At 44.0% G+C, this 26,058-nt stretch overlaps 1 protein-coding gene across 3 annotated transcripts; it reads left to right on the forward strand.

Annotated features, from left to right (window-relative positions):
• The first annotated feature begins 476 nt into the window (after window positions 1-476).
• On the forward strand, window positions 477-25,441 carry LOC123061269 (protein kinase and PP2C-like domain-containing protein). 3 transcript variants are annotated; one of them, XM_044484287.1, is made up of 12 exons: window positions 477-715; window positions 852-969; window positions 2,783-2,949; window positions 4,002-4,069; window positions 4,198-4,421; window positions 9,810-9,861; window positions 10,744-11,278; window positions 11,354-11,423; window positions 12,168-12,387; window positions 12,467-12,571; window positions 24,084-24,179; window positions 24,984-25,441. In XM_044484287.1, exons 1-12 carry the CDS (start codon window positions 592-594, stop codon window positions 25,176-25,178), a joined length of 1,974 nt encoding a protein of 657 aa, XP_044340222.1. In that variant the 5' UTR covers window positions 477-591; the 3' UTR covers window positions 25,179-25,441. The 3 variants fall into 3 exon arrangements, with proteins under 3 accessions (XP_044340222.1, XP_044340223.1, XP_044340224.1); XM_044484288.1 differs by having other exon boundaries at window positions 12,168-12,303; XM_044484289.1 differs by lacking the exon at window positions 852-969 and having other exon boundaries at window positions 499-715.
• The last annotated feature ends 617 nt before the right edge of the window (window positions 25,442-26,058 follow it).

Consider the following 26,058-nt stretch of genomic DNA (forward strand, 5'->3'; position numbering starts at 1 on the left):
AAACGACTTGACAAGGAAAACCGCAAAGCTTTTGATAGTATGGTGATGCTTGTGTGCTGGCACTTATGGAAGCAAATCAATGATCAGGTTTTCCGCTCGGTGGCCATACCAATATTGGTTACAGATCTTGTTAATAAGATTCTAGATGAGCTTCGCACTTGGGCGATAGCGGGAGGACGTGGAGTTGAAATCATTTTGTGAGGAGTTAATGTAGCGTGTTGAGTTGGAGTTTTGCGTGCCCTCAGTCGGCATGTGGCTGTTGACTGTGTACAAAATATTCTTGTATATTGTTTTCTCTCTTTTACTCCCTCCGTTCCGAATTACTTGTCGCAGGTATAGATATATCTAGAACTAAAGCGGAAAGAGTATAAGCTAATTTGCGTACCTCAAAATAATAATAATAAAATATGCGTTTAGGAATGCTTTTGGAGATGCTGTTGGAAACAAGCCAAGTCAACAGATCCAGTCACAGTCGAACCGTTGGCCTTTCCGTCGCAACGCCGTCTTCCCTTCCCCACCCACACCAGTCGAGATTCAATTAACTCATCTCCCAGGCGACACAACGCCGACGAGGAGGTCGAGGCGGCGCCGATGGGTCTGCTGGAGGTGCCGCCGGAGGATACCAACCGTTGCGTGCGCGGATGCTGCCGTAGCGACGCCATCCCGCTCCACCTCCCCGCCGCGTCCTTCTCCCTTCTCTCCCCCATCGCCCGAGGTAACCCCCGCCCCATCCTTCTTTCTCCTCCCCCCCTCCTCCCCCGCCCATTGTTTTGATTTGTGAGGAATGGTGTGTGGCGACGGGGGGAGGGGAAATGGTACGACGATGTGGCGTCACATGAGGCGCCGTGCAGGGGCGGAGAGCACGGTGTACGAGGCGCAATTGGGGGGCGAGCGTGCGGCGGCGAAGAAGCCCGTGTTGTCCACTTCCGACGACCTCGATAAGTTCCATTACCAGCTCCAGCTTCTATGGTCGGTAGTCTCTCTTTCACTACTCCAGCGCGCATGCGTTATTGTCTAACAAATTCCCCATATTCCCAATGGCTGCAAGGGAAGCCATTGCTCAAAATTGATGCGCATTTGCTAGCTTGCAAGAGACGTCTGATTGGGAATTATGGAGAGGATGAGCTAGTGTGCTTGTGCTGCCATCTAGTTGTAGGAGCTAAAAGCTTGGCATAGAAAATTGAACCCAAGTTGTGCGTTCATTAGAGCTCTGCTCACACGACTGGAATAACATTGCAGCATGTTATTCTCATAACGAATAATAAGTTCTATATTGTAGAAAGCATGCAATATTATGTATGGTTCCAAACTGTAATGAAAGGCGTGTTTTGTTAGTGGTTGTTGCCAAGATTTTGGTACGGGGATAGTAGGTACTCTCGTTTTTTGTTGGCAATGTCGTATCGTAGGATCACCGATGTCATGAAATTTGTATATTTAAAGATAATTATTTTATAAATTACAAAATTAATTTATGGAGGACAAATTATTTTAACGGCTCTTTAATTGTATTGTTCTTAGACCATGATGTGTATTAAACATTTAATATTGACATAATACACCTCATGGTCCAAGAACAATCTGATTATTTTTTATAGTGGTCTAAGAATAATATTAAATGCTTAATACACCTCATGGTTAATACCTGATATGTTTCACGATTCTAACGGCGCTTTGATCTCTAGCACGATATGATAGTGGTAGCATCAGATTATGATACATGGCGTGATTCATATCTTTTCTCTCACATAGTATCTTAATATCGTTCAATACTATGTGTCGGGGGATTGATTCTGAGCCATGGGAAATCCTCCAAAAACCCTGGTTCAAGATCTGGGGGCCTGGCTTTGTGTCTATGAGGCTACGAGCTAGGCATGGCGAGGACACAGAGAGTTACCCAGGTTCGGGCCACCTTGCGGTGTAATAACCTACTCCTGCTTGGTTGTATTTGCTTGTGGACTGTGCTCCTGGAGCTACAAGATGAGCCGGAGCTCGAGAGTGCTAGCAATGGCGCTAGGGTTTTGGCAGGAGGCGATGAGCCGATCCCTTGCTATGGTGGCCACACTGCCCCTTAAATAGATGCCTTGGGCCTCTTCCTCGAAAATATGAGAGGGAAAGGGCTACGACAGGGCGGCATTTGAAAGGGGACAGGCGCCGGTGCTTCTCCTGACGAAAGGTGGTCTTTGCCTGCAAAAGGTGCTATCCATGACGCGCCAGGGGCTCCACGATGACCTCCGTCCTGCCGCTCCACCATCTTGGTCTTCTATCAACAAAGGAGAAACCCTTGGGACTTGCTTTGGGGGCAGGTTGGCACAGCTGCTCCCTTAGCACCAAAGGGGAAACTGTCCTGGCCGCGCAGGCTGGCGCCTGCTTTATCAACGTCACCCACGTGACAGGCGGCACCCGCTCTGCAGGCTTCCTCGGGAGGCCTCAAGAGAGGGCGCCTCGCAAGGCCGCCTGTAGTGGTGGTGGAATCGGTGAAGTCCTTCGCGAGAGGGAGCCCCTCGCGAGACTGCTGGCTCGTGGCGCCCGTTGGTGGGCCGCCCTATAACTTGGGCCAAGCGGCCTTTCCTGGGCCGTAGGCAGGTGGCCCGTGGTACCCTGGTTCCCACTGGGCCGACACTATGATCTACATCGTGATAATATGAACTCTGGTTACTGCTGCATTCAACTTTTGGTCAGAAATGATTCTTATATCCTGAAGAAGCTGCTAACATCTTTTAGGATTACTATTAGCTGCTCTCTAATTTCTTGGATTAATTTGTGGATTTCAATTTATATGCAGTGAGCTGGATCATCCAGGGTTGGCGAAACTCATTGCAGCACATGCACGTCCTCCAAATTACTTGATGTTCTTCGAATATTTTGAGCCTCCAAACTTAGCAGACAAGATACATGTTGAGGAGTGGAGCCCTTCTATCCAGCAAGTGGTCACGATTGCCAGCTATCTAGGTCCCAGTTTGTTACAGTTATAGTTTTCCTTGAGTTTGTGTTTAACATATATTACCTCCGTCCCAAAAATCTTGTCTTAGATTTGTCTAGATACGGATGTATCTAACACTAAAATGTGTCTAGATATATCCGTATCTAGACAAATCTAAGACAAGTAATTTGGGACGGAGGGAGTATTATGTTTTCAGCTGTTAGAATAAAGTGTATATCTTGGTTTGAGTTTTATGCAGAACCAGTTTTTTAGAAGCTTGCGTTACCTGCAATTATACTTTTTGTACATAGCTGTAAACGATCACATGTATCTGTTTTCTTGAATATATTTTCTACACGTTTTTTATACATATCTCTTTTCTTGACTCGGGGGTATTTTTAGCAGTTTCATCTGTTAATTCTTATCCAAGGGTGAATACAAAGCCTTTCAGTCCCAAACAAGTTGGGGGTATGCTAGAGTTGAAACCCATAAGATATCGAAACCAAGTCGTGGTTCTGGCACGTGGATAGCTAACTTCTACGCACCCCTGTCCATGACCAAATCTTTGTTGATATTCCAGTCCTTCAGATCTCACCATATCCCAGGGTGAATAAACGACAAAAACTGTTGGTAGCATTTAAGTCCAAATAAGAGAACCTTGTACTTTCACTTGCACTTCTTTTTGACCCTGGTACTTTAGGAAGATTTTTACACATCACTGTGCACACTGTACAACTTTTTTTATGTACTAAGTTGTTCTGTTATGTTGCTTCAATAACAAGGCAAGTTCATGTAGTACCAAAGTTAAGCAAGAACAGATTCGTTGTAATTTTAAATAGACTTAAACAGAAAATAATGTTCTCACCATATAAAATACAAAGACAATGACTAGATCGACTAAGCAGTGAGGTTAATTATAGGAAGCACCGATGTTTATCTATTTCAGAAATAGTAATGCATGGCTTAATTTTCTTTATTCTTTCTAGGTAACATTATGCTGGATCTAATCAGTGTTGGATGTCAGCTCTTGCAAAACACTTGAATTACCAATTTGACATTGCTTTACACTGTACTGTTACAGCAAAGACTCTCCAATACCTACAAATTCTTGGGATAGTGCACAGAGATATAAAACCAGCAAATATTTTGGTATGTCCTTGCATTTTTCTTGTATCTTTGTGTCAGACAGTTGTCAGACTGTTGAATTACATTCTTTGAGCACATAAGGATTTTCTTATCTTTTTTTAATGCATTGATTTTTCTATAATTCTGTACAGCTAGATAAAGACCTCCTTCCACATCTAGCTGATTTTGGCTTGGCTATGTACCAGAAGGATATTAAAAGTGTTTCAGCTGAGAACTGGAAATCATCTGGCAAGCCTACCGGTGGTTTCTATAAAAAGAATATGGTTGGGACACTAATTTACATGGCACCAGAAATTTTGAGAAAGGATTTACATACAGAAAAATCAGATGTTTACAGCTCTGCAATATCAATAAAGTAAGACATTTTTCTTATGGAATTAATTTAAACCGGCCCTATCCAATTGTTCCTGTCATATAATTACAGTCCATACTACATTGCCTGAAAAAAAATATGAAATCTTTGTATCTATATCCTGTTGACCGAATGCTTCAACTGGTGTCGCTTCTAAGACTGCTCGTTTTATCCACAATTTGACATCTCAGAAGATTTTAGATTAGTGCAGATACCATATCTATATTGGAGGGAGTGCCATATCCCACATAAATCCATGTTGCATATTGTACTTGACGTCATATATCGTGTCAAACACATGTTGGATAATGACGTTAGTGTGGCACTTCTGTGGCATGTCATTAGTGCTGCATTCACACTGTGTTCAGGGGAATAACTATTACTGAAAAATTATGTTATTTCGAGTACCGTGTTCTCTTTTCTTTGTCAAACACATTGACTTTATATTCATTTTTTGTTTGGATATTAAAGTGATGTTATACACATGTCTAATTGAGGTTTCTTGGGTTATATATGTGTATGCCCATTAATTTCGAGGGAAAGTAGGTGTAACATGAAAACAAAACTAAATCACAGTAACAATTAGTGACATTGCAAAAACCATCGGTTTCAAAATCACGTTGCAAAAGATCAATTATGATGAAGCAATATTTTTGTGTCTCCTGGTGTTCTCATCTCTTGGTGCCCTAATGAGATTTATTTGGAGCCAATTTTTTTACTAAATCTCCCATCTCTAAGGGGCTATTCTCATACTCCCCTACCTATTTTCTCCTCTTCCCCTTTTATTTTTCCATAACCACCGGGCCAGGTTTGCCATAGGAATTTGTTGTCATGTTTTAGGCAGATAGTTCATGATAGAGGCGGGGGTGTCCCGATCTTTCGATGAGATGATAACTATCGATTTGGTGAAGATGACTTTGACGATCCGACTACAAACGTGCACGACGTTGCGCCTTAGCAATCGCTAAACCAACTCCGAAAGGTTATTGACCACGCTGGAGCACGATCAACCTGACCACGAAGGTCTATTCCTGCAAGCAATCGAAGAACGAGCAAGAATATGATAAAGCAATCTGAATATTGCGAGTATATATGAAGTATTGATAAATGTGGGGATCCGTAAGCGGTCTTGGTCTGGTCGTTGGACACAAACGAAATACACGAAGTTGCAATGGCTAACTTTTAACTAAACAAATCCCAAAGAAAAGCTACTAGATGGATCTACTTATATAGGAGCAAGGGGTGGCGGCCAAGGAGGTGGGAGGACGTCCCAAGGCAGCCTAAAACTAAATCTAGGTCGTACAAGGCCAATGGGCCCAAGTGGAGGTGATGTAACACCTTTGGACTTGTAGTTTGACTCGGATTCTGCTGCAGCATCAGATTGTTTCGTCCACAACTCAACGCTCCGGACGAATTTGAAGGTGATTCCAATTGGGTTGGAAAGTGCACGAAATCTAGTTTCCAACAAAAAAAGAATCACCCAATTCGGAGTCCGTACGAAAAACTTGTGTGCGATTTGAGTCAGGTGTGTCTGTGCAGTCCGAATCTGAATCCAGAACGTGAGAGACTTGGACTCTATCTTCTCTTGGGCCAAAAGTGACGTGAGAGAACTTTTTGGACAGCAAATAAACATCTCTTGCTTCCTTATCTTCATATGTGGATTGTACAAATGTCCCATACACCTGCAATTAGATAAAACACAAAAGTGTGTGAAGTATTTTTGTTCTGGATAACATAAATAGATTATTGAATAGTTTGCACTAGAAATCACCTGACAAATATGCATATATGCAATATTTTTGGTCATATCTAAGGTAGTCATGTCCTCATCATCCTCCCCTTCTTGAAAATAAAGCCGTCCTCGGCGTTGCTTAATCTGAAATGTGGCTAACAAAAGAGACAAGGTGTACATGTTGTATATGTATATGTCATCCATTTTTACTTCCCTTGATTTTTGCATATATGACACATGAATAGATGAGTAACTTGCATAGTTCATAAAATCTAAAGCCAAAAAATTAGCACAAGAAGTAGAAGGCATGAAAATATTGCAACTCAATTTGCACATATAAGTGAAGCTCTTATTCATTTCAAAAGATTGACAATGTTCATCATTAAACCATCCCAACATTGGTGAATAAACCTTACTTGCATCAAATTTACATGCTACAACATGCTTAAATAAGCAAACATGCAATAAGTCATTCAACACAGAATCATCACCAAGATTAGAGGTCATATCAAAATGATTAAACATTGGTTCTTTTGCATCAATAGTTAATTCAATGGGTGCACTCAACATTGTTGGTATTTCAGTTGTTTGATCACATGGCAAAGTCAAATTATCAACGTAGTCCTCTAAAATAGGTGGTGTGATCAAAGTAGTGGGTAGCTCATCAGATGGTGCATTCAAATTGACAAGGCATTCATCATTCTCATGTAGAGATGGAAGATCAGTACCTTTGTCATTACCTCTTATGATCAACTCAGATGATGTAGCCACTCTCGGGGGCGATGTGTCACATGGTGGAGGTGATGTAGTCCTGACAACAACGGATGTGGTTGTCATAGTATGACTAGTAGTTGAAGGAACAATCATATCAACTCTTGGAATGTGCACCGTGCGCTTGTTCTCCTCGTGGCCAACACGTCGTTTTATTTCCTGTTCAGCTTTGCAAGCAAGATGAAACAAATGGTCCATAGGATAACACTCTTCATGAATTAGTATCTCTTGAATATCACGGTTTAATCCTCCCCAAAATCTATCCATAAAATCATCTTCACTTTCTTCTAAAGAGGAATGCAACAAGGTAGTTTGTAAATCATCATAATATTTTGTTACAGTTTCACTACCTTGTTTTAAGTGTTGCAACTTCTTAATCATGTCACGAGTATAATAAGCAGGGACGAAAGTATGTCGCATGGCAAGTTTCAAATCATCCCAAGTAGTAGGTATATAATCAGGGTGTAACCGACAATATTCACTCCACCAAACCAAAGCATAACCAGTGAAAGAACCAACCGCAACCTTAACCTTTTTATGTTCATTGAAATTATGGGAAGCAAATATATTTTTTATGTCGAACTCCCATTCAATATATAAAGCAGGTTTAAAACGGACATTAAATGGTGGTATAGATACATTAACCTGATCATGTGCATTTGGATGTTTGTGCACCTCTCGTGACGGTTGTGGTATTTGCAAAGGTGGTGGCACGTCTCCCGCGATCGACAAAGCCCATGAATTGACTCTGGATCCTGTCATGATTAGTAGAACAAGAAACAAAACCCAAAAATAATGTTCCTATAACTACTAGGATGTGGTGGTAAAACGCTCACAGTAAAGCAAATATCAATGTCTTACAAGTTCTTACCATGCAGCAGGCGGTGATCGGCAACCAGCGGTGTCAAGTAACTCCGAATATTGAGTAAAGCGATTGCCAGGGGAGCGTACGTATACACGGTGTAGAAATATGTGGAGCTGGGTTGGCTATATATGGTAGCAAAAGATTAGCAATAATCAATTCAAAGATGCAATGTTAAATAAACGCTCAACGACGGTACTGTGCTGGTCCTAGGCTAGACCGAACTAGAGACGCGAGCCTAGAACACTAATGAGGTCACGTCGTAGCACAACTAGCATCAATGACGGACACTAAGTAGCTCTGGACAGCAAGATATAAGTGAAGATCACAACGGCAATAAAGATAATGAGGTGAAACAACAGCCAAGCAGGATATATCAACAACTTTGTCTCCAACTTTCCTCTGAAAAAGTTTGTGCCGATTTTTTTGTTTTTTTTTTCTTCTCTTTTTTTTCCTCACACTTTTTTTTCTTTCTCTCCTTTTTTTTCTCTGACTTTTTTTTTCTCCCTTTTTTTTCTCTTGTTTTTTTTTCTCTCTTTTTTTCTCCCTCTTTCCAAAACAAACTAGATAAGATGCAGATTGGATCAAGTGAAGATGTGAACGATCTCAACTATTATTATGACAATGAATGATGGGTAGCACGTGGTGGAAATTGATGGATGGGTGGTGGACAGCGGAAGAGATAATGATGCAGCGGTGGCGTGACTAATGTGAACAGAACTCGAAACTCTAAACGAACTAGACACTAAGACCAGCAACTCGACACGACGATGCAACCGATAATTCAACTATGCAAGCAATGAAAAGAAAATTGCAAAGGCTCAGACTGGCTTGGACCAAGGATGAATAGATCTAACTCTTTTTTGTGGCTTTTTCTTGGACAATAGGTAAGAAAATAAATCTAATCTAGGAAAACTGGAAATTCTCACCGAGCAACCTGAAAACTGATACCACTTGATAGAGGCGAGGGTGTCCCGATCTTTCGATGAGATGATAACTATCGATTTGGTGGAGACGACTTTGACGATCCGACTACAAACGTGCAACGACGTTGTGCCTTAGCAATCGCTAAACCAACTCCGAGAGGTTATTGACCACGCCGGAGCACGATCAACCTGACCACGAAGGTCTATTCCTGCAAGCAATCGAAGAACAAGCAAGAATATGATAAAAGCAATCTGAATATCGCGAATATGTATGAAGTATTGATAATGGTGGGGATCCGAAAAGTGGTCTTGGTTTGGTCGTTGGACACAAACGAAGCACACGAAGTTGCAATGGCTAACTTTTAACTAAACAAATCCCAAGGAAAAAGCTACTAGATGGATCTACTTATATAGGAGCAAGGGGTGGCGGCCAAGGAGGTGGGAGGACGTCCCAAGGCAGCCTAAAACTAAATCTAGGTCGTACAAGGCCAATGGGCCCAAGTGGAGGTGATGTAACACCTTTGGACTTGTAGTTTGACTCGGATTCTGCTGCAGCATCAGATTGTTTCGTCCACAACTCAATGCTCCGGACGAATTTGAAGGTGATTCCAATTGGGTTGGAAAGTGCACGAAATCTAGTTTCCAACAAAAAAAGAATCACCCAATTCGGAGTCCGTATGAAAAACTTGTGTGCGTTTTGAGTCAGGTATGTCTGTGCAGTCCGAATCTGAATCCAGAACGTGAGAGACTTGGACTCTATCTTCTCTTGGGCCAAAAGTGACGTGAGAGAACTTTTCGGACAGCAAATAAACATCTCTTTCTTCCTTATCTTCATATGTGGATTGTACAAATGTCCCATACACCTGCAATTAGACAAAACACAAAAGTGTGTGAAGTATTTTTGTTCTGGATAACATAAATAGATTATTGAATAGTTTGCACTAGAAATCACCTGACAAATATGCATATATGCAATATTTTTGGTCATATCCAAGGTAGTCATGTCCTCATCAGTTCATGCTCCATAACAGAAGATATTTATAATTTTGTATTTTTAGATGTTACTCCCTGATTTCCCTTTTAATTTTATCATTTTACAGCGAGCTTCTTACTGGTGTTGTGCCTTACACTGATCTGCGAGCAGAAGCACAGGTTCATTTTTGTTGCTTGTTCAATAACTCCAGTGTTGTGGCTCATTTCATAAACAGCCATACTATGGACTATTTGTGTTTTGTATGATTGCTTTGGTATTCTATCAAATTAGTTTTTTTGTTTTTGTTTTAATGATTTCTTCCTAATCTAACATTTAAAAGGCCAGCCAGTATAGAACTCTTAAATGGAGTAATCACATGGTAGATCCCTAAACTTGTGGTTTGGTCAAGTAAGTCCATAAACATGTAAATTGCACATTTTCACCCAACAGCTTGTTTATGTGGTTCGTCACAGTTCTGAAGCTTGCGGCCTGGCTAGTTTTGCTTGACTGGCAGGTTGATCCCATTTGGCATGGAGTTCACGTGCATTGCACATGCATCAGGCGAAGATCAATTAGTTCCATCCATCTTGAAAATCGAACTCTGGTGAAGATCCCATTCGGCGTGGAGTTCACGTGCATTGCACATGCATCAGCCGAAGATCAATTAGTTCCATCCATCTTGAAAATTGAACTCTGGTGAAGCTGACTTCTCCATTAGTCACCCTTCCCTTCCACACGAAAACTAAGTATTAGCTAGCTTTTCCCACAACCCGCTTTGATTTGATCCAGGACTGGGCAAGTTCAGCATGCAATATACACAAAGGTTAGGTAGGCTTGGCTGCTTTTTAATCTGCGGTGAACAACTGAAAGAAGTTGCTGGGTGAAAATGCATTGATGGGCTCAGATACAGATATGTGATATAAAATGCACATATCCATATGAGTTACTTGACCACATCATGCTAGTCTCTAGACCCACATCATAATTATAGTTACCTATGGCTAGCTAAGCTGAGCATTTTATGTTCTCTGCAAATAACAGCTCGCTCTATCTTTCTTTAGGCACACACCATTCTTGAAATGACTTACACTGAACAGCAACTTACATCAGCTGTTGTTTCTCAAGGATTGCGCCCTGCTCTGGCCCTTCCAGAGTCTGGCTCTCCACCAAGTCTCTTGTCACTTATTCAGTGCAGCTGGGATTCTGATCCTGAACGAAGACCATCATTTGGAGATATAATTGAAGAGTTAAATGTAATACAGAAGCATTTAGTTACATATTCTTGCCCTCTATCATCTGGTTCAGTGAACTTGAGTCGAAACAGGAAGGCAGAAGTACACCATTATCAAGAAGCATTAAACTGGTTTAACCAAGGGGAACTGTTAACAAAGAAAGCAAACAAATTAGACTACGCATTGAATCCTTGGTCTAGTTCATTTGATCAGTCCTCTGTCTCTGTGTATCGTCCAACTTTGAGCTGGGGATCTTTTGCAACATGTGGACGAAGAGAAACAATGGAAGATACTCATTTTATGCTTACCTGCATGTCTAAAGAAAAAGACGTGCATTCCTTTGGCATTTTTGATGGACACAGAGGTTCAGTGTTTCTTAAGTCTACGTTTTGATTTTTACCAGGTTTGCATTAGCATACATTACACAATATTCTTACAGGTGCGGCAGCTGCTGAGTTTTCTGTCCGAGCAGTTCCTGGATTTCTCAAGCAATTTGGACACACTGCCAGGTTCGGGTTGAATACAAACTATCTATTTTTTTCCCAAGAGAGTGCATATTTCAACCCCCAACTCTTGCCCTAGTCTAATTTAAAACCTCTAACTCCAATACCGCGTCTACATTACAGCCCCCAACTCTTAAAACCGACCAGGATTCAACCCTCCCCTCCCCATTGACCATCCAGCCAGCAAACCACATCAGCAAAAAATTAAAATTTCCAGAAAAAACCGGTAAAAATAAAAGCACCCAGGGAAAATGGGAAAAATCTATAAATAAAAAAACTGGAAAAAACAAAAAAATTGTAAAATAAAAATAAAAAAGTAAGAACCCATTTTTTGCAGAATTTTCTGCCCAAATTTAGTCAAAAAAAATTTTTCCCAGAAAAAAATTCTATTAAATCAAGAAAACAATACTAAGCATCTTGAAAAGGTTGTGATTTTTTTTGATTTCACAGATTTTTCAGAATACAGCCCTGATTTTTTTTCCAGTTTTTTAAACTTTTTTCCTGGATTTTTTTTGATTTTGTTTGGAAATTTTGAACTTTTTTTGCTAACTGGATGGTCAAGGGGTCAAAACCGGTCAACAGGGAGGGGAGGGTTGAATCCTGGCCGGTTTTAAGATTTCGGGGTTGTAATGTAGACGATATTGGAGTTGGGGGTTGTAAATTAGACTAGGGCAAGTGTCGGGGGTTTAAATATGCACTTCTCTCTTTTTTTTCTGTTCTTAATTTTCATGGATTTGTTGTTCTGTGTAGCCCGATTGATGCCCTTGCAGAAGCATTTGTAAGGAGTGACACAGCATTTAGAGAAGAGTTAATTGCTCACCGGAAGTCAAAAAGGATAATCCAGAAAGACTGGCATCCTGGTTGCACGGCAGTGACAGCATTGATAGTGAGAAACAAACTTTTTGTAGCAAATGCTGGTGATTGCCGAGCAATTCTCAGCCGTGCTGGCAAACCATTTCCTGTGACTAGGGTTGGCATCAATTCTCTTTTCTTTTCTCATAGTACAAATTAGTATATAATGCAATTTCCTTTTTATTTTGTTTTGATAGGATCATGTTGCTAGTTGCCCCAAGGAAAGAGAGCGTGTTATAAAGGAAGGGGCTGAAGTCAGATGGCAAATAGATACGTGGCGAGTCGGTGCAGCTGCTCTTCAGGTGCTCACTTTGTTTTGCTTTTTCTCACACATGTACCGACTTGAGCACACTGAACTGATCAACCTTTTGCATTTAGCAACAAATATCTTACTGTTTCTTAAAAAAAACATCATGTTTCTGTGGTATGTACTACATTGCAGAAACACCTATTAAAACACATCTAAAGTTAATTTCCACTTTGGAGGTATACTTAAGTGTTCTGTGAGATCCGACATATAACATGATTAAGGAAAGGAACAAATCTTAATCTAATGCATGTTGAGTTCTAACTAACACGGCATCTGCAGCTACAGGGTTAATTTTTTTGTCGAGATTCAAGATTATAGCTATCATGTCATATCCGTACATCCCAATAGGAGGCCACCAAGGGGCAAGGCAATAGTTACTTAATTACTATTGTCTCTATGATTTGAATGATTAGTTCCTTTTCTTAGGTTTAATTTTAGCCATCCCTATAAAATAGATTGCATTCATATCTTATCATGAAGCAGAGACTAAATAAATCAATTTCCCTCTAAAGAAAAAACCTATCTCCCAGTTTTTTTCCTGCCTGCCTTTGGCATGTGGCTTCCATCGAGCCCTTCGCCTCTTCGGGCCAGGGTCCACCTCGAGCAGGCCTAGCGCCATTAGCACACAATGACTGGTTTAGGTCTTCAGGAAAACTAGTCCAGTACTCTGTTTGGTTAAGAAGGGTGGTGAGGATTATCCGCATCGATACGTGGGAGCCACATAGGATTAAAGGGAAGGTTTTGAAAGTTTGAGGTTCGTTTTAGACTATTTTGAAGGTTAAGAACGCGGAGTGTACTGGGGTCTGGGGGTACCCACCCAGAAACTAGAAATTTTGAAAAGCATATTCAAATATGTTTTTAATTTATGCACTGGAAATCAAGGAGCCCCAGTTTATGGCAAATGCATAGATATATTGCGAGATTAGTAACTTAATCTAGCTCCCACATAAGTTGAGATTAAGCTTTTTTGTTTGTCAATTAATTTGAAGGAAACGTTCAATGGTAAACGGTCAATGTATGATGGCCCCACCTATTTCTGTTTATACTTTATTTATGTTGTAAATAGCCTCTTGGACTGTTTAGCACTTCAAAGTCAGATAATTACATACATATTCATACAGTAAGAAATCCCAGCAATCTGTCCGTGGCAGCAGCAAAACTGGGAAGATTGACTATATATATGCTTGCTGAATGCTTCACACTAGATGTCCTGTGCTATAATTTGTGATGAAGAACATAAATATCTACTTCAAAACGGTCCTATTGAATGTTTAAGACCCAGTTATATAAATACACCTTTACTTCGCTTATAAAACCTTTGAATCCAATTTGACATAACAGATGAGCTACCTTACCTTGCAAACTTCTTCCTACAAAAGCTTTTCCAGCTGTAACTTAGGTGTAGTTCAAAGTAAAGCATGCTCCTATTGGAAATGTACGCAGTTTCTCTTACATTTTCTCATCTTCTATTTCCAGTAGTTATGCATCACCTAGATCTTCACATTCAACATGGAAAGTATGTTTGAAGATTTCTTTACGGATGCAGAACTCGCCTGATGTAGATTATTCTACTCTATTTATTTATTTTTTGAGAAAATGCAAAAGCCTTGCATCTTGATGCATTGATAGAAAGAAGAGTTTGTGCAAGCACTAAGAAGGGCAACACCGGGTGAATTACAACATGACACCTGTAATCACTAGACACCGCCCTCGCCGGGAGCAAAGCCACCAGACCCCTCGCCCCGCTGTCACCCATTGATGGCTTCCATCTTGATCGTGTCAAATAGATGAGCTAAGCTGAGTTGACCGTCGTCAAAGATGATTGCGCTGCGATGCTCCCAGATGCACCAAGTGACCAAGATTATGGAAGGAGAAAGAATAGGAGGTTAGGAGTGTTGGAATAACAACTTGATCATATTATCATGAGGCAAAAGCCATCATATATACATGTACAGAGGAGGCCAAAGGGCAGAACGCATGTACAGAGGAGGCCAAAGGCCAGAATGCAAAAGGCCAAAGGCCATCATAAATATAACTGTAACACCCCCCCCCCCTCAAACTCATGGTGGATCCACAACACTTAGTTTGGAGAGGTGAAATCTATGTTGCGCTCTAGTCTGGGCCTTCGTGAAGAAGTCTGCTAGCTGTAACTCAGAGGGCACATACTGAAGAGCAATAACAGATCCTGCATAGCAGCGCGCACATAAGAAGCATCAACACCGATATGCTTGGTAAGCTCATGCTTCACGGGGTCCCGTGCAATACTGATAGCACCTGTACTGTCGGACAAGAGGGTGGTCGGTGTAGTAACAGAAACACCAAAATCCTCCAGTAACCATCGTAATCAAGTCACCTCCGTCGTCAGAAGAGCCATAGCTCTCAACTCGGCCTCTGCGCTCGAACAGGAAACTGCAGTCCGTTTCTTCGTCTTCCAGGCAATAAGAGAACCACCAAGAAAGACACAATGAGCAGAAAGTGAACGGCGATCCGAAGGATCACTAGCCCACGCACTAGCCCACGTAGCATCCGAATAGGCCTGGAGCTGTAACGAACTGGAACGGGGAAAAAGACGATGAGAGATCGTGCCAGGAAGATATCGTAGAACACGAAGGTGTCTATAATGAACTGAAGTGGGAGCGGAAACAAACTGACTCAGAATATATGGACAAAATAGGAGATATCCGGACGAGTGACAACAAGATAGACAAGACTCCCAACAAGATGACGATAATGCGTCGGATCAGACAAGAGCTCACCATCAGAAGAGCGGAGGTTAACATTGAGCTCCATAGGAGTCTCAACAGTGCGTTCATCACTAAGAGCCGCACAAACAAGATCCTGGAGATACTTTTCTTGGGAAATAAAAAAGCCATCAGAGGTGGAGGAAACCTCAGTCCCAAGAAAGTAACGAAGAGGACCAAGATCAGCATGTTAGAATAAATCCGAGACGTGTCGTCGATCATTTGAGGACCAAGCAATCACACGAGCACGACATCGAGATTTGTTAACGAGGTTCACGATATGGCTACATCCCTGGGGCCTGACTATGGGCGCTCCGCCCCATGACATCGCTACAATACCGCACCCGGTCGCCTTGGACGCCGGTGCCTTGGACGTCAGCACATGCCGCCGGCTTCTCCTGCGTTCCTGTGCTATTATGTTGGCATAGGTTACATCGTGTGTCTACCCCGCTATATATGAGAGGCTTAGGATACAAGTGTCCTACTAGGACACTGACTCCATATCCTATCTAAACACAATACAACTACAAGTCTGACTGTAACCTACCTTGTACACTATATTCGACACAATTCTAACAAACTCCACCTTGGTGAATATTCTCCACCACCTTGAATTCGTCAATGCGTCAAACTTTCATGTACATTGGACTTGAGCTTATCCCATGAGTACGGCTGCTACTCCAAAGACTCCATATGACTCCACCTGCAACTTGTAGTCCCTTCTTTTCTTGATCACAGTCAATGCTCGAGCAAAATTAAGTTCCTCTTTACTCTAGTCTGTGCTCCTAACTTCCAGAGTATCCGTCCAACGCCATCACACACTGATCACTGACCTGCGTGAAAGTGAACAACTCACATATTGGGTGTCACACATAAGAGTTACCTGAACTCAACATCACTTCTCTTCCTTGACCGCCTGTCTGAAACTTGAAGGAATTTCACCATTGCTTGTAGTCATCTCGAGCCAAATTCGCAGTTGTCTCACCACATGTATGACCACCAGAGCCCTGGCCCGTCTCCATGCCATGCATACCGCACGCCTCACCGCTATTACCGCGTCAAGCCTCCACTGTCCTGGTCGAGTCTCAAGGGTCGCGAACCCACATGACTCAACCCCACTGCAGAATGCCACCGATCATCGCTGACCGATGACGCGTTTCACACTTCCGTTAGACCAGTAGGCTCCAGTCCAAACTACGTGCCTCTTGCTTTTTTCCTGCCTGAATAGGCTTCGATTCTCTAGATCTTTTACACCGTAGCCCCTCAATCCAGCTCCACCTTCAACATGACTCCATGGTAGATGATCAGTCCACCCTTGCGCTCCGTCGACTTCAAGCTCTCATGTGCGCACCGTCTTGAATCAACCCCGCGCCATAGTCTTGTCGAAGCCGCACAAGCCCTCGGGCCCGCGCCACGTGTTTCCATGCCCAGAAGACGGTCACCATCAGCTTCACACTCCTATGTCGTTGTCGCGATCCCACCACCGTCTTCTGTACCAACGAACTTGCGTCGATCCATCAGACTGTCTAGTCCGGCCCAAGCTCCCAAATCATTCTGTGAATTTCCATCCATCACATGATAATTCCATCTTAACTGACATGACTTCCCGCAACGTCTTCAAGCATCCCTATTGTGCCAACAAAATTTTCCACCTTTGTCTGCCATAACCCAAGGTTTTCAATTCCTTGAACTTCACCTCAAACATGGTACCCGTTGGCGCCCTGGTTCTTCGTACGACTGACCCTGCGAAAAAATTAACTGAGCTCTCCTCACGTGATGTCCAAGTACATCGAGTACACTAGTAGTTGCATATTCAAAAGAATCTTGTTGGTCTTCACGTCATTACTGGCTCAATGCCCGATGCTTGCTTTGCCTTTTCTTCGTCCTTGCCTTTCCAATGGATGCGTATCAATCAATGGATTTCATCTGCTGATTTTATCTGACTGCCTCGTGCCTTTGTCTCTCTTATCGGCTGCTATCGCTGCTACCTGCGCGCAGGTCTCCGTCTAACAGAGACGAGGAGAACACGACTCCTCCTGGGACTCGGTCCCTTTTGTTTCGAAAACAAATCTCGTGACTCACACATCTGGCTTCCAGCGTATTCAGCTAAAAGCATCCCGTCCATGGCCCGCACAGCGTACCAAGTGCACAGCTCCACAGGGTCGCGTGCCTCACGCGCAACTGCCTGACCACCCAGATCGAATCGATCTGCCCTAGCCGCTGATTGCACAATCACTATCGCCGCCACATACACGCTCCCCACCGTAGCTATCAGGTCTCGCTGAAAGAATGCGCCGATGCTTATGCCTTTTATTGCAATTCCAGAAAAGAACGCCAACCTGTAGGATCGGCCCTTGTCCGCACAAGTTGCTCTACGGCGACGTCTTCCATACAAACAATGTTGATCCACGCCGAGTGCTTTTCCTCCTCTAATCAACAATCCACGACCTTCAAATAACCTTAGCTCTGATACCACTTGTCAGAATAAATCCGAGACATACCGTCGATCATCCGAGGAACCAGCAATCAGACGAGCACGACACCGAGATTTGTTAACGTGGTTCACCGATATGGCTACATCCCCAGGGCCTGACTATGGGCGCTCCTTCCCATGACACCGCTACAATACCGCACCCGGTCGCCCTAGATGCCGGCACATGCTGCCGGCTTCCCCTGCGTTCCTGTGCTATTATGTTGGCATAGGTTACATCGTGTGTCTACCCCGCTATATATGAGAGGCCTAGGATACAAGTGTCCTACTAGGACACGACTCCATATCCTATCTAAACACAATACAACTACAAGTCCAACTGTAACCTACCTTGTACACTATATTCGACACAATTCTAACACAACATAAGAAACTGCTCACTGAGACGGGCCTTGATGAAGGCAATGTACTCAGAATCGTCGCAATGATCATGTCATCAACATATAGAAGAATAAGAGTGCGACCACGAGCATAAAGGTGGACAAACTACGCTGGATCATGAGCACTGGGCGAAAAACCGGCTGCAATGACCACAGAGGCAAAACGCTTAAACCAATCGCGGGGGGCTTGCTTAAGGCCATAGAAAGAGCGACGAAGACAACAAACATGCCATCAGGAACTAAATACCCAGGTGGTGGCTGCATATAAACTTCCTCACACAACTCACCATTAAGAAAGGCATTCTTACCATCAAGCTGAGACACGGATCTGTGGCGATTAGAGGCCACGACGAGAAGTGTGCGGACAGTGGTCATATGGCCAACATGAGCAAAAGTCTCATCGTAATCATGACCATGCTCCTGTTGAAAGCCACGAGCCACAAGACCCACTTACAAGAGATGGGATGAACACGGGGAGGAAGAGAAACCAGATCCCACGTCCCAGTGCGTTCAAGGGCAGCAATCTCCTCTGCCATCGCAAACTGTCATTTAGGATGAACAACAACATCTTGATAAGAAATCGGCTCAAGAACAGTCGAAAGACCATAGCGAGAAGGAGAATATCGGTTAGGGGGCGGACAAGGCCGAGAACGAAGACCATAAGTCAACCGAGAGGAGGAAGACGACACACCAGAAGTAGATGACACATCAGTAGACTCATCCACAACACGTGGACGACGAGTATAATGGAAAGGAACGGAGGGAAGAGGTGGAATCACCGGAGGTGGAGACAGGGAATGTATCGGCGATGAAGGTGGAGAAGGGGAAGGTATCGGTGATGGAGGTGGAGAGTCATGCGATGAGGGAGAAGAAACTGTAAGAGAGAACGACGTCGGATCTGCAACAGTGGGACGAGGAGTAGGAATACTGGGCATGGATGGAGATGTATCCGGAAACATAAGAAAAGAGTTGTCCTCCATGGAAAAGGCCGAGGAGGATGGACGCGGGTAGAAGGGACGAGACTCATCAAAGGTTGTATCCCGAGAAATACGTGACCGACAGGATCCCAACACCGATAGCCCTTTTGCTCATCACTGTATCCGAGAAAAACACACTCAACAGACCGAGCGGTCAGTTTGGTGCGTTCACGAGGGGCAAGCAAAACATAACAAACGCAACCAAACAAGCGAAGCGCTGAATAATCAACAGAACGACCAGAAAGACGCTCGAGATGAATACTGCCCCGTAGAGCAGTAGAAGTGAGGTGGGATCATCATTGCACGCGCTGTCTCAAGGTGACGATGCTTGCGCTCAGCCACACCATTCTGAGCATGAGCACCAGGGCAAGAGAACTGAGTAAGAGTGCCCTGCTCAGCAAGGAATCCTCGTTGCGGAATCCTCGCAACGCATGGGAGATATACTCACCAGCTGAATCTGCGCGAAAAACACAAATAGGAGTGGAAAACTAGGTACGGACCATGGCAACATATTTTTTGTATATATGATGAGAGCACGACCTCGGACGTGCTGCTAATTTGGCCCGATCTTTCACGATGCAACAACCACGACTAAATTTCACTGATAAAAGTTTTCAATTACGCGAGCGATACATGCAACCTGAAACTGTGGTAACAACAACTGACTAGCAATACCTCGGCAAACAAGGCACCTCTCGTCGACGTCACCAGCACGCAATCCGTCGTCGCCGACGGACCTCAAGCCAATAGCTAGCAAACTCTCGATCATGAGAATCCTCTCGCCAAAGTATAATTTTCTTGATAGAAAATCTCACAATAATAAACAAGATGAACGCCCAAAGGGCCGCTTCATAGTCTGTCTAAACTCTAAAGAAAATAGCCTCATCCTAAAAGTCTTGATAGCAAATATATATATAACCTAGGTACAAACCGACTTAGACGAGTTCGGCCAAACCAAGGCACGCAGGCCATACTAGTTGATTGGAAAACGGTTGGTGTACAATCCCTTGCGTGACTTGCGCAACCGATCTCCTTGCCATATCCATTGTAATCTGCTACTTTGTTTTCCTTTTCCAAACGGACATAGACGGCCGATCTGGAAACATATCTCCACGTACGTGCAGGCTCCTTCTCTTCCTATTTTCTAGCACATGCACTGGAGTTCTTATATCCGATGAAACCCAACTAACAAATCTGTTGCATACATGGCCTTTCCTTTTTATTCTCCATGTTCTCCACGTCCTATTATTTCTCCAAACACATGCATGATATTCCTTTTTGAATCCATTATTAGAAAACAAACAATTCCTTCCTGACGTTGTGCGTGCATGCACTTGTATGGACTCGTCTAATCTAGCAATTTTCTCACAATTAACATGGGCTCCTTTGTGTATTATTGGCAAAAAACCTGGACCACATAATATACGCTAGTTCCCATCTATTCCCTTGCTAAGATATATCATCTTCTCCATAATTTTGTCGTCCTTGTCTCGGTTAACTAACTTTCTGACATTCGTCTCGTCGACCCGCACTGTCTTCGCCTCATCCATAATATCCTCCGTTTGCACCCCTTTGTCGACGACTACCGCAGTCGCCTGCAACTCTTTGTCATTGACCGGCTTATTCATCATGACTTGTGTACTAGCCATGTTTGCGGTAGGGTATGCCGCATCAATATAGATAAGACCTCACTACGAGAAGACATGAAATAGATCCAAGTGTATCGAGAAAAATCATCTATGAAGATAATACAGTAGCGATAACCCCCTTTCGAAGCGAAGGGAGCCGGACCCCAAACATTAGAGTGAACGAGATCAACAGGGCGCTCGGACACTGACTCACTATGAGGATAATGTTGTCTTTGTGTCGAATATTGTGTACGAGTTGGGTTACGTTTGGACTTGGTGTTGTTGTGTGGGTAGGATACGTGTAGTGTCGGAGTCGGACATGTTGTACCCTTGGCCTCTTATATATGAGGAGGCACCCCATGTTGTAACCCATGATGACTAGATAGCGACAGGCTCGCAAGGGGGTGCTGGTGGCTTGTGCTGGCACCCGGGTGGCTGGTGTTGCCGTATCTCGGGAAGGAGCGCCCGTAGTCATTGCCCTGGGGAGTAGGCGAGTTCGCCGAACCTCGTTAACAAATCTCGATGTCGTCATTGTGCCGTGATTGCTTGTTCCTCGGTGGATCGACCGCGTACCTCGGATTTATTCTAACAGATAAGGTAGCTGAATCTGCTTACCAAGCCTACAACCCAGACAATCCAACGAAGCGTTACCGGAGATAGACTCCAGAACACCGTGGTGAACCAAAGACGAGAAATGAGAACCACATAAATGGCCAAGATGATGATGCCACTGCTGAAAAGAGCCGGTAGATGCATCAACAGGGGTTGCGATACTGGCGGCAGTGGCAGCGGAGGGAAGACGAAGCCAGTCAAGCTCCCAGAGGCCATCGGAGCATCGAGGCCCAGCACTAAGCAGAGCGCCCGTGCGATGATCCTGAATAGAACACGAACCAAAGTCGAGAATGACCCTACAACTGGAGTCAACAATCTGACCACCACATATGAGCTGCATGGTAAGTCAAGGAACATGAGCGACAGAGGGAACATGAAATGTAGAAGTGCTAAGAGTGCCTCGACTAGCTACAGGGAGGGGAGTGCCATCAGCCATAAGAACACGAAAAGGAGACTCAATAGGTCAAACGGAGGTCAAAGTGGAAGAATCATAAGTCATATGAAAAGACGCTCCAGTATCAAGAATCCATGGGGATGTACCCGAATGGGTAGAAGGTGGTTTCTCAGTGCCAGAAGAGTCAGTCACAGAAACTGCAGCATCTGTCGGCGAAGAATCCCAAGCAGCAAGCAGGCATCACAACTGCACATCACGCGCAGACAGGGACATGGTGGAAGAGGTCGAGATAGAAACACCTGCCGACGATGAGCAATCGCCACCATCTGTGGAAGCCGCATGTAGAGTCGACTGAAAGTAGCGAGTCGACGTAGAGCCACATGTGGAAGCCACTGGGGGAGTCGACGTAGAGCGTTCACTGCCGCGTGGGGAAGCCGCGAGAGAAGTCGACGTAGAGCGGTCACAGCCGCGCGCGGAAGCCGCGAGAGGAGTCGACGTAGAGCGGTCACTGCCACGCGCGGAAGCCGTGAGAGGAGTCGGCGTAGAGCAGACACCACCACCGCGGGCAGAAGCCGTGAGAAGAGTCGACGAATAGCACCCAACACAGCCTGCTGAGGACGCCATAGGGGACAATGTCACAGACGGATGAGCACTAAGCACCGATATGTGTGAGACGGGGTCAATGTAGGGAACACCGTCGATAGACATTGCGCTCGTTTTTGTAAGCAACTAACCAAGCCGAAATCCGCCGCCAGAGAGTAGGACAACAGTCGAACGAGCTGAGCTGAGTGGTCCACAGGAGCTGAGCTAAGCCGAGGCGGTTCACAGGAGCTGGGCCGAGCCGACCACAGGAGCTGAGCCGGTTCAAAACAGATCAACTGCTAACCATCGATTGAAGAAGACAGTAGCGCACATCCACTACAGCAGTGGACGCCCGCGTCGATGGGGCCGGCGGCGGATGTGCAAAAGGCCCGCGGCAAGCTGCCGGCGGCGACGAAAAACGGGCGGAGCAGGAGTCGGCGGCCACGGCAGGGGGCGGTAGACACCGGGAGGAGCAGAGGAACAGCTGGCGGATGGCGGCGGGAAATCGGCAGCCGGCACTGGGATTTGGCGGACGCAGGAGAAGTCGGTGGCGTCAAGCCCAGAGAAAGCGCATGCGGCGGCTGGGCCAGAATGCCTTATTCAGGCGCCTACGACAGTGCGCAGCGTTGGGGAGGAAGGTGTGGCTGCTGGTGGAGGCGCAGCCTGATCTGAAGGACTTGCTGCAGCCCGATCTGATCTGAACGGGAACCAGGATGGATGGGGGTAGCAGCAGCGATGGAGCCCATCGGGATCAGAACGGCGGCCTTCACCTGGAGCACATCGGAGCACATCATGTAGTGGCTAGGCCTGCAGCATGTGGGTGGGAGGAACAGCGACGGCAACCGGCAGCGTCAGCGCGAGATTTGATTGGAAAAGAAAACCTAAAGCTCTAATACCATGTTGGAATAGCAACTTGATTATATTATCAGGAGGCAAAAGCCATCGTATATACACAAAGGAGGCCAAAGGCCACCATAAATATAACTCTAACAAGAAGATGGGCCATTGTCTCTGACTGGTCACAGACCCCAACATGCGAGCTGCTCGGCGGTCCAGCAACGGTGCTGGCAAGCAAGCCAAACGAATAACTTGACTCGAGGGGGATGTGATGCCCTGAAATCGAAATGGGGAAATTTGGGGATGAATTGCCAGGGTTCGTGGGGTTTGGGGGTAGGTAGATTGGCATAGAGGAATAAGGAGATGCGCTAAAGCTACTTGGTCTAATTTAGCATCTCATTTCTTCTCATTCATGGCAGGATCGGCAATATCAATACAGGTAATTAATCAGCTGATGGTGAGTTCCTGGTTTGTCCTAGCTATTATGTATGGAGTGCTTCCTAATGAACGCATATTGGCTCTCAACCTAAGTCACCAGCCTTGGCGACAACCTGCTGGCCAGCGTCTTTGCCACCAACTTGGCGAAGATGTAGGTGAGGCTGATGAGGCGGTGGTCCCTAGGAGCCGAGGCATCTGATCTCTTTGGCAGAAAGATTAGCAGGGCCTGATTCAGTCCCTGGAACCCACACCCAGACATATTTGTTTATTTTGGAAATCCTCTACAGATTTATCAGTGCGATTAATTGCGTCAAAATCATTTCTTATCCTATTTATGCTGATAAGATGATGCTTCAGAACTGTTCTTGTAGAAAAAATTACAGAAAAAATGTAGTTTATAAAAAGTAATGTCTCTTCTTGACAGGTTACAAGGTCAATTGGTGATGACGATCTCAAGCCAGCAGTGACAGCATTGCCTGAGATAACTGAAACTGATTTAACAGCTGATGACGAGTTCCTGGTTTGTCCCATTAGCTTTACCTGTGTTGCTGTTTTCAGTTTATCTTTTTGTAATACATTAAGCTCTATACATGTACTACACAATTATATCATGTGCTTATTAGTTCATTGATGTTTATTTCTTCATTATATCAGCTTGAAGTACTTACTTCGGTATGGTGTTTCTTTCATGCGCTAGTTACCAATGCTTAGCAATATATAATTGTACATTGCAACCTATGAATTGGGTGTTTATACTAGGCACTCAAGTAAATTAAAATACAAAAGCTTCTCTTGTTGTCTTTTTTCCTGAATGAAGAAGACCCGTGACAAGTAAATTACAGGCGTAAATTTAATACCGGTGTGAAACTCTGGTGCTCCCAAGTGGAGCCCAAGCAAAGATAATAGGTTAGGATGGCCTGAGTTCTGTTACAATGTGAAATGAAGGCAAAACTTTGTGGCAAAGTATTTACAGAAAGATTCTTTAGTGATAGCTGGGTAAGAAGGAACAGTATAAACAGTGAAGGCAAAATTTAGTGGTTAATCCATCATATCGATGATATTCATATGTTTGGGGAAATATCATGGATCTGACGATTTAAAAGATCATGGATATGATGATCAAATATGTAAGTTGTTCTGTTCCTGAGTTGCATAAAGAAAATGTTGCATGCATTAGTAATAAGGTCTTTTAAAATTAATTCTATACTCGTGAACCTTGGTGAGAAATATCTAGTGTCGGTGCTAACAAGTTGCAATGAATGCAGTGGACTGTAGCATCAAGAATTCATCGGTGGCAACTTGATTTGATTTCGATGTGCTGTAGGTCATGGCTAGTGACGGACTCTGGGATGTGGTAGGCAACGAGGATGTCCTTTCCATCATCAAGGGCACTGTGAAAGAGCCTGGAATGTGCTCCAAGAGGCTGGCTACCGAGGCCTCAGCGCGGGGCAGCAAAGACAACATCACTGTTATCGTTGTCTTCCTTCGCCCTGTCTCCACAGCAGAACGAATATACTAGCCACCTCCATTCTACCAAGTACAGTAGATTATATGACCAATACACACATTCATATACGCGTACAAAGTACTCATGCTGTACTGGACTAGAAGGGACAAATGATGTTCAGACTGCGCATTTTTCTTCTTCCAAGTATTTTGCAGTTCCATTGTATTAGCATTTGTTTGTATACCACGCATACAAGCTAGGGCCTGTTTGGAATACATGATACAAAACACTGGAATTGGAAGGCATATCTTGAAATCTGAGCAGGAATTGTATAACATAGTTGTTTGGATGCTCCACGGGAGTGTGGATTTTACAGGAAATGATTCCTTAGGAAAAATAAAGATGCATGCTGCATCGGACTTCTCAAAACAAGTAAAAACATGAGGTTTGAGCAAATGTTTAAAATTCCTATGAATTTCAACACCATTTTCATGCACAGATGCAACAAGCAGTAGAACAAAAAGTCCAAACTAAGAAGGTTGTGCAATCCACATATACTTCAACATCTCCATGAGATGCCAACATGTATTATTCACTCAATTTGCATGTTTGAAGCTTTGTCTTGCCCTTGTTAGTCCGACTGCGTTCTTAGTAGTTGCATCACATAGGTCAGGGTGATAAAAAGTTAATATAATCTAACGCAAAATTACTATTCGTACAATCTCTTTTCTTTATCGTAGACGAGGGCTAGTGTTGATTATGTGTGGAGTTTGACTTCCAAATTTGTTGTGTGTATCATGGTAGGTCAAGTACTCTTTTCTGTGAACTACCGAGATCTAGGTTTCGAGCTACAGGGGAATTTCAAATTCTCCCGAGGAAGAAGAACATGGCGTGTTTCAGCTGCTAACCTCCCATTCACCCTCGCAGCTGATCCTATTAGAGCATCTCTACC

The sequence above is a fragment of the Triticum aestivum genome, chromosome 3A (assembly GCF_018294505.1).
Source record: "Triticum aestivum cultivar Chinese Spring chromosome 3A, IWGSC CS RefSeq v2.1, whole genome shotgun sequence".
Classification (NCBI taxonomy): domain Eukaryota; kingdom Viridiplantae; phylum Streptophyta; class Magnoliopsida; order Poales; family Poaceae; genus Triticum; species Triticum aestivum.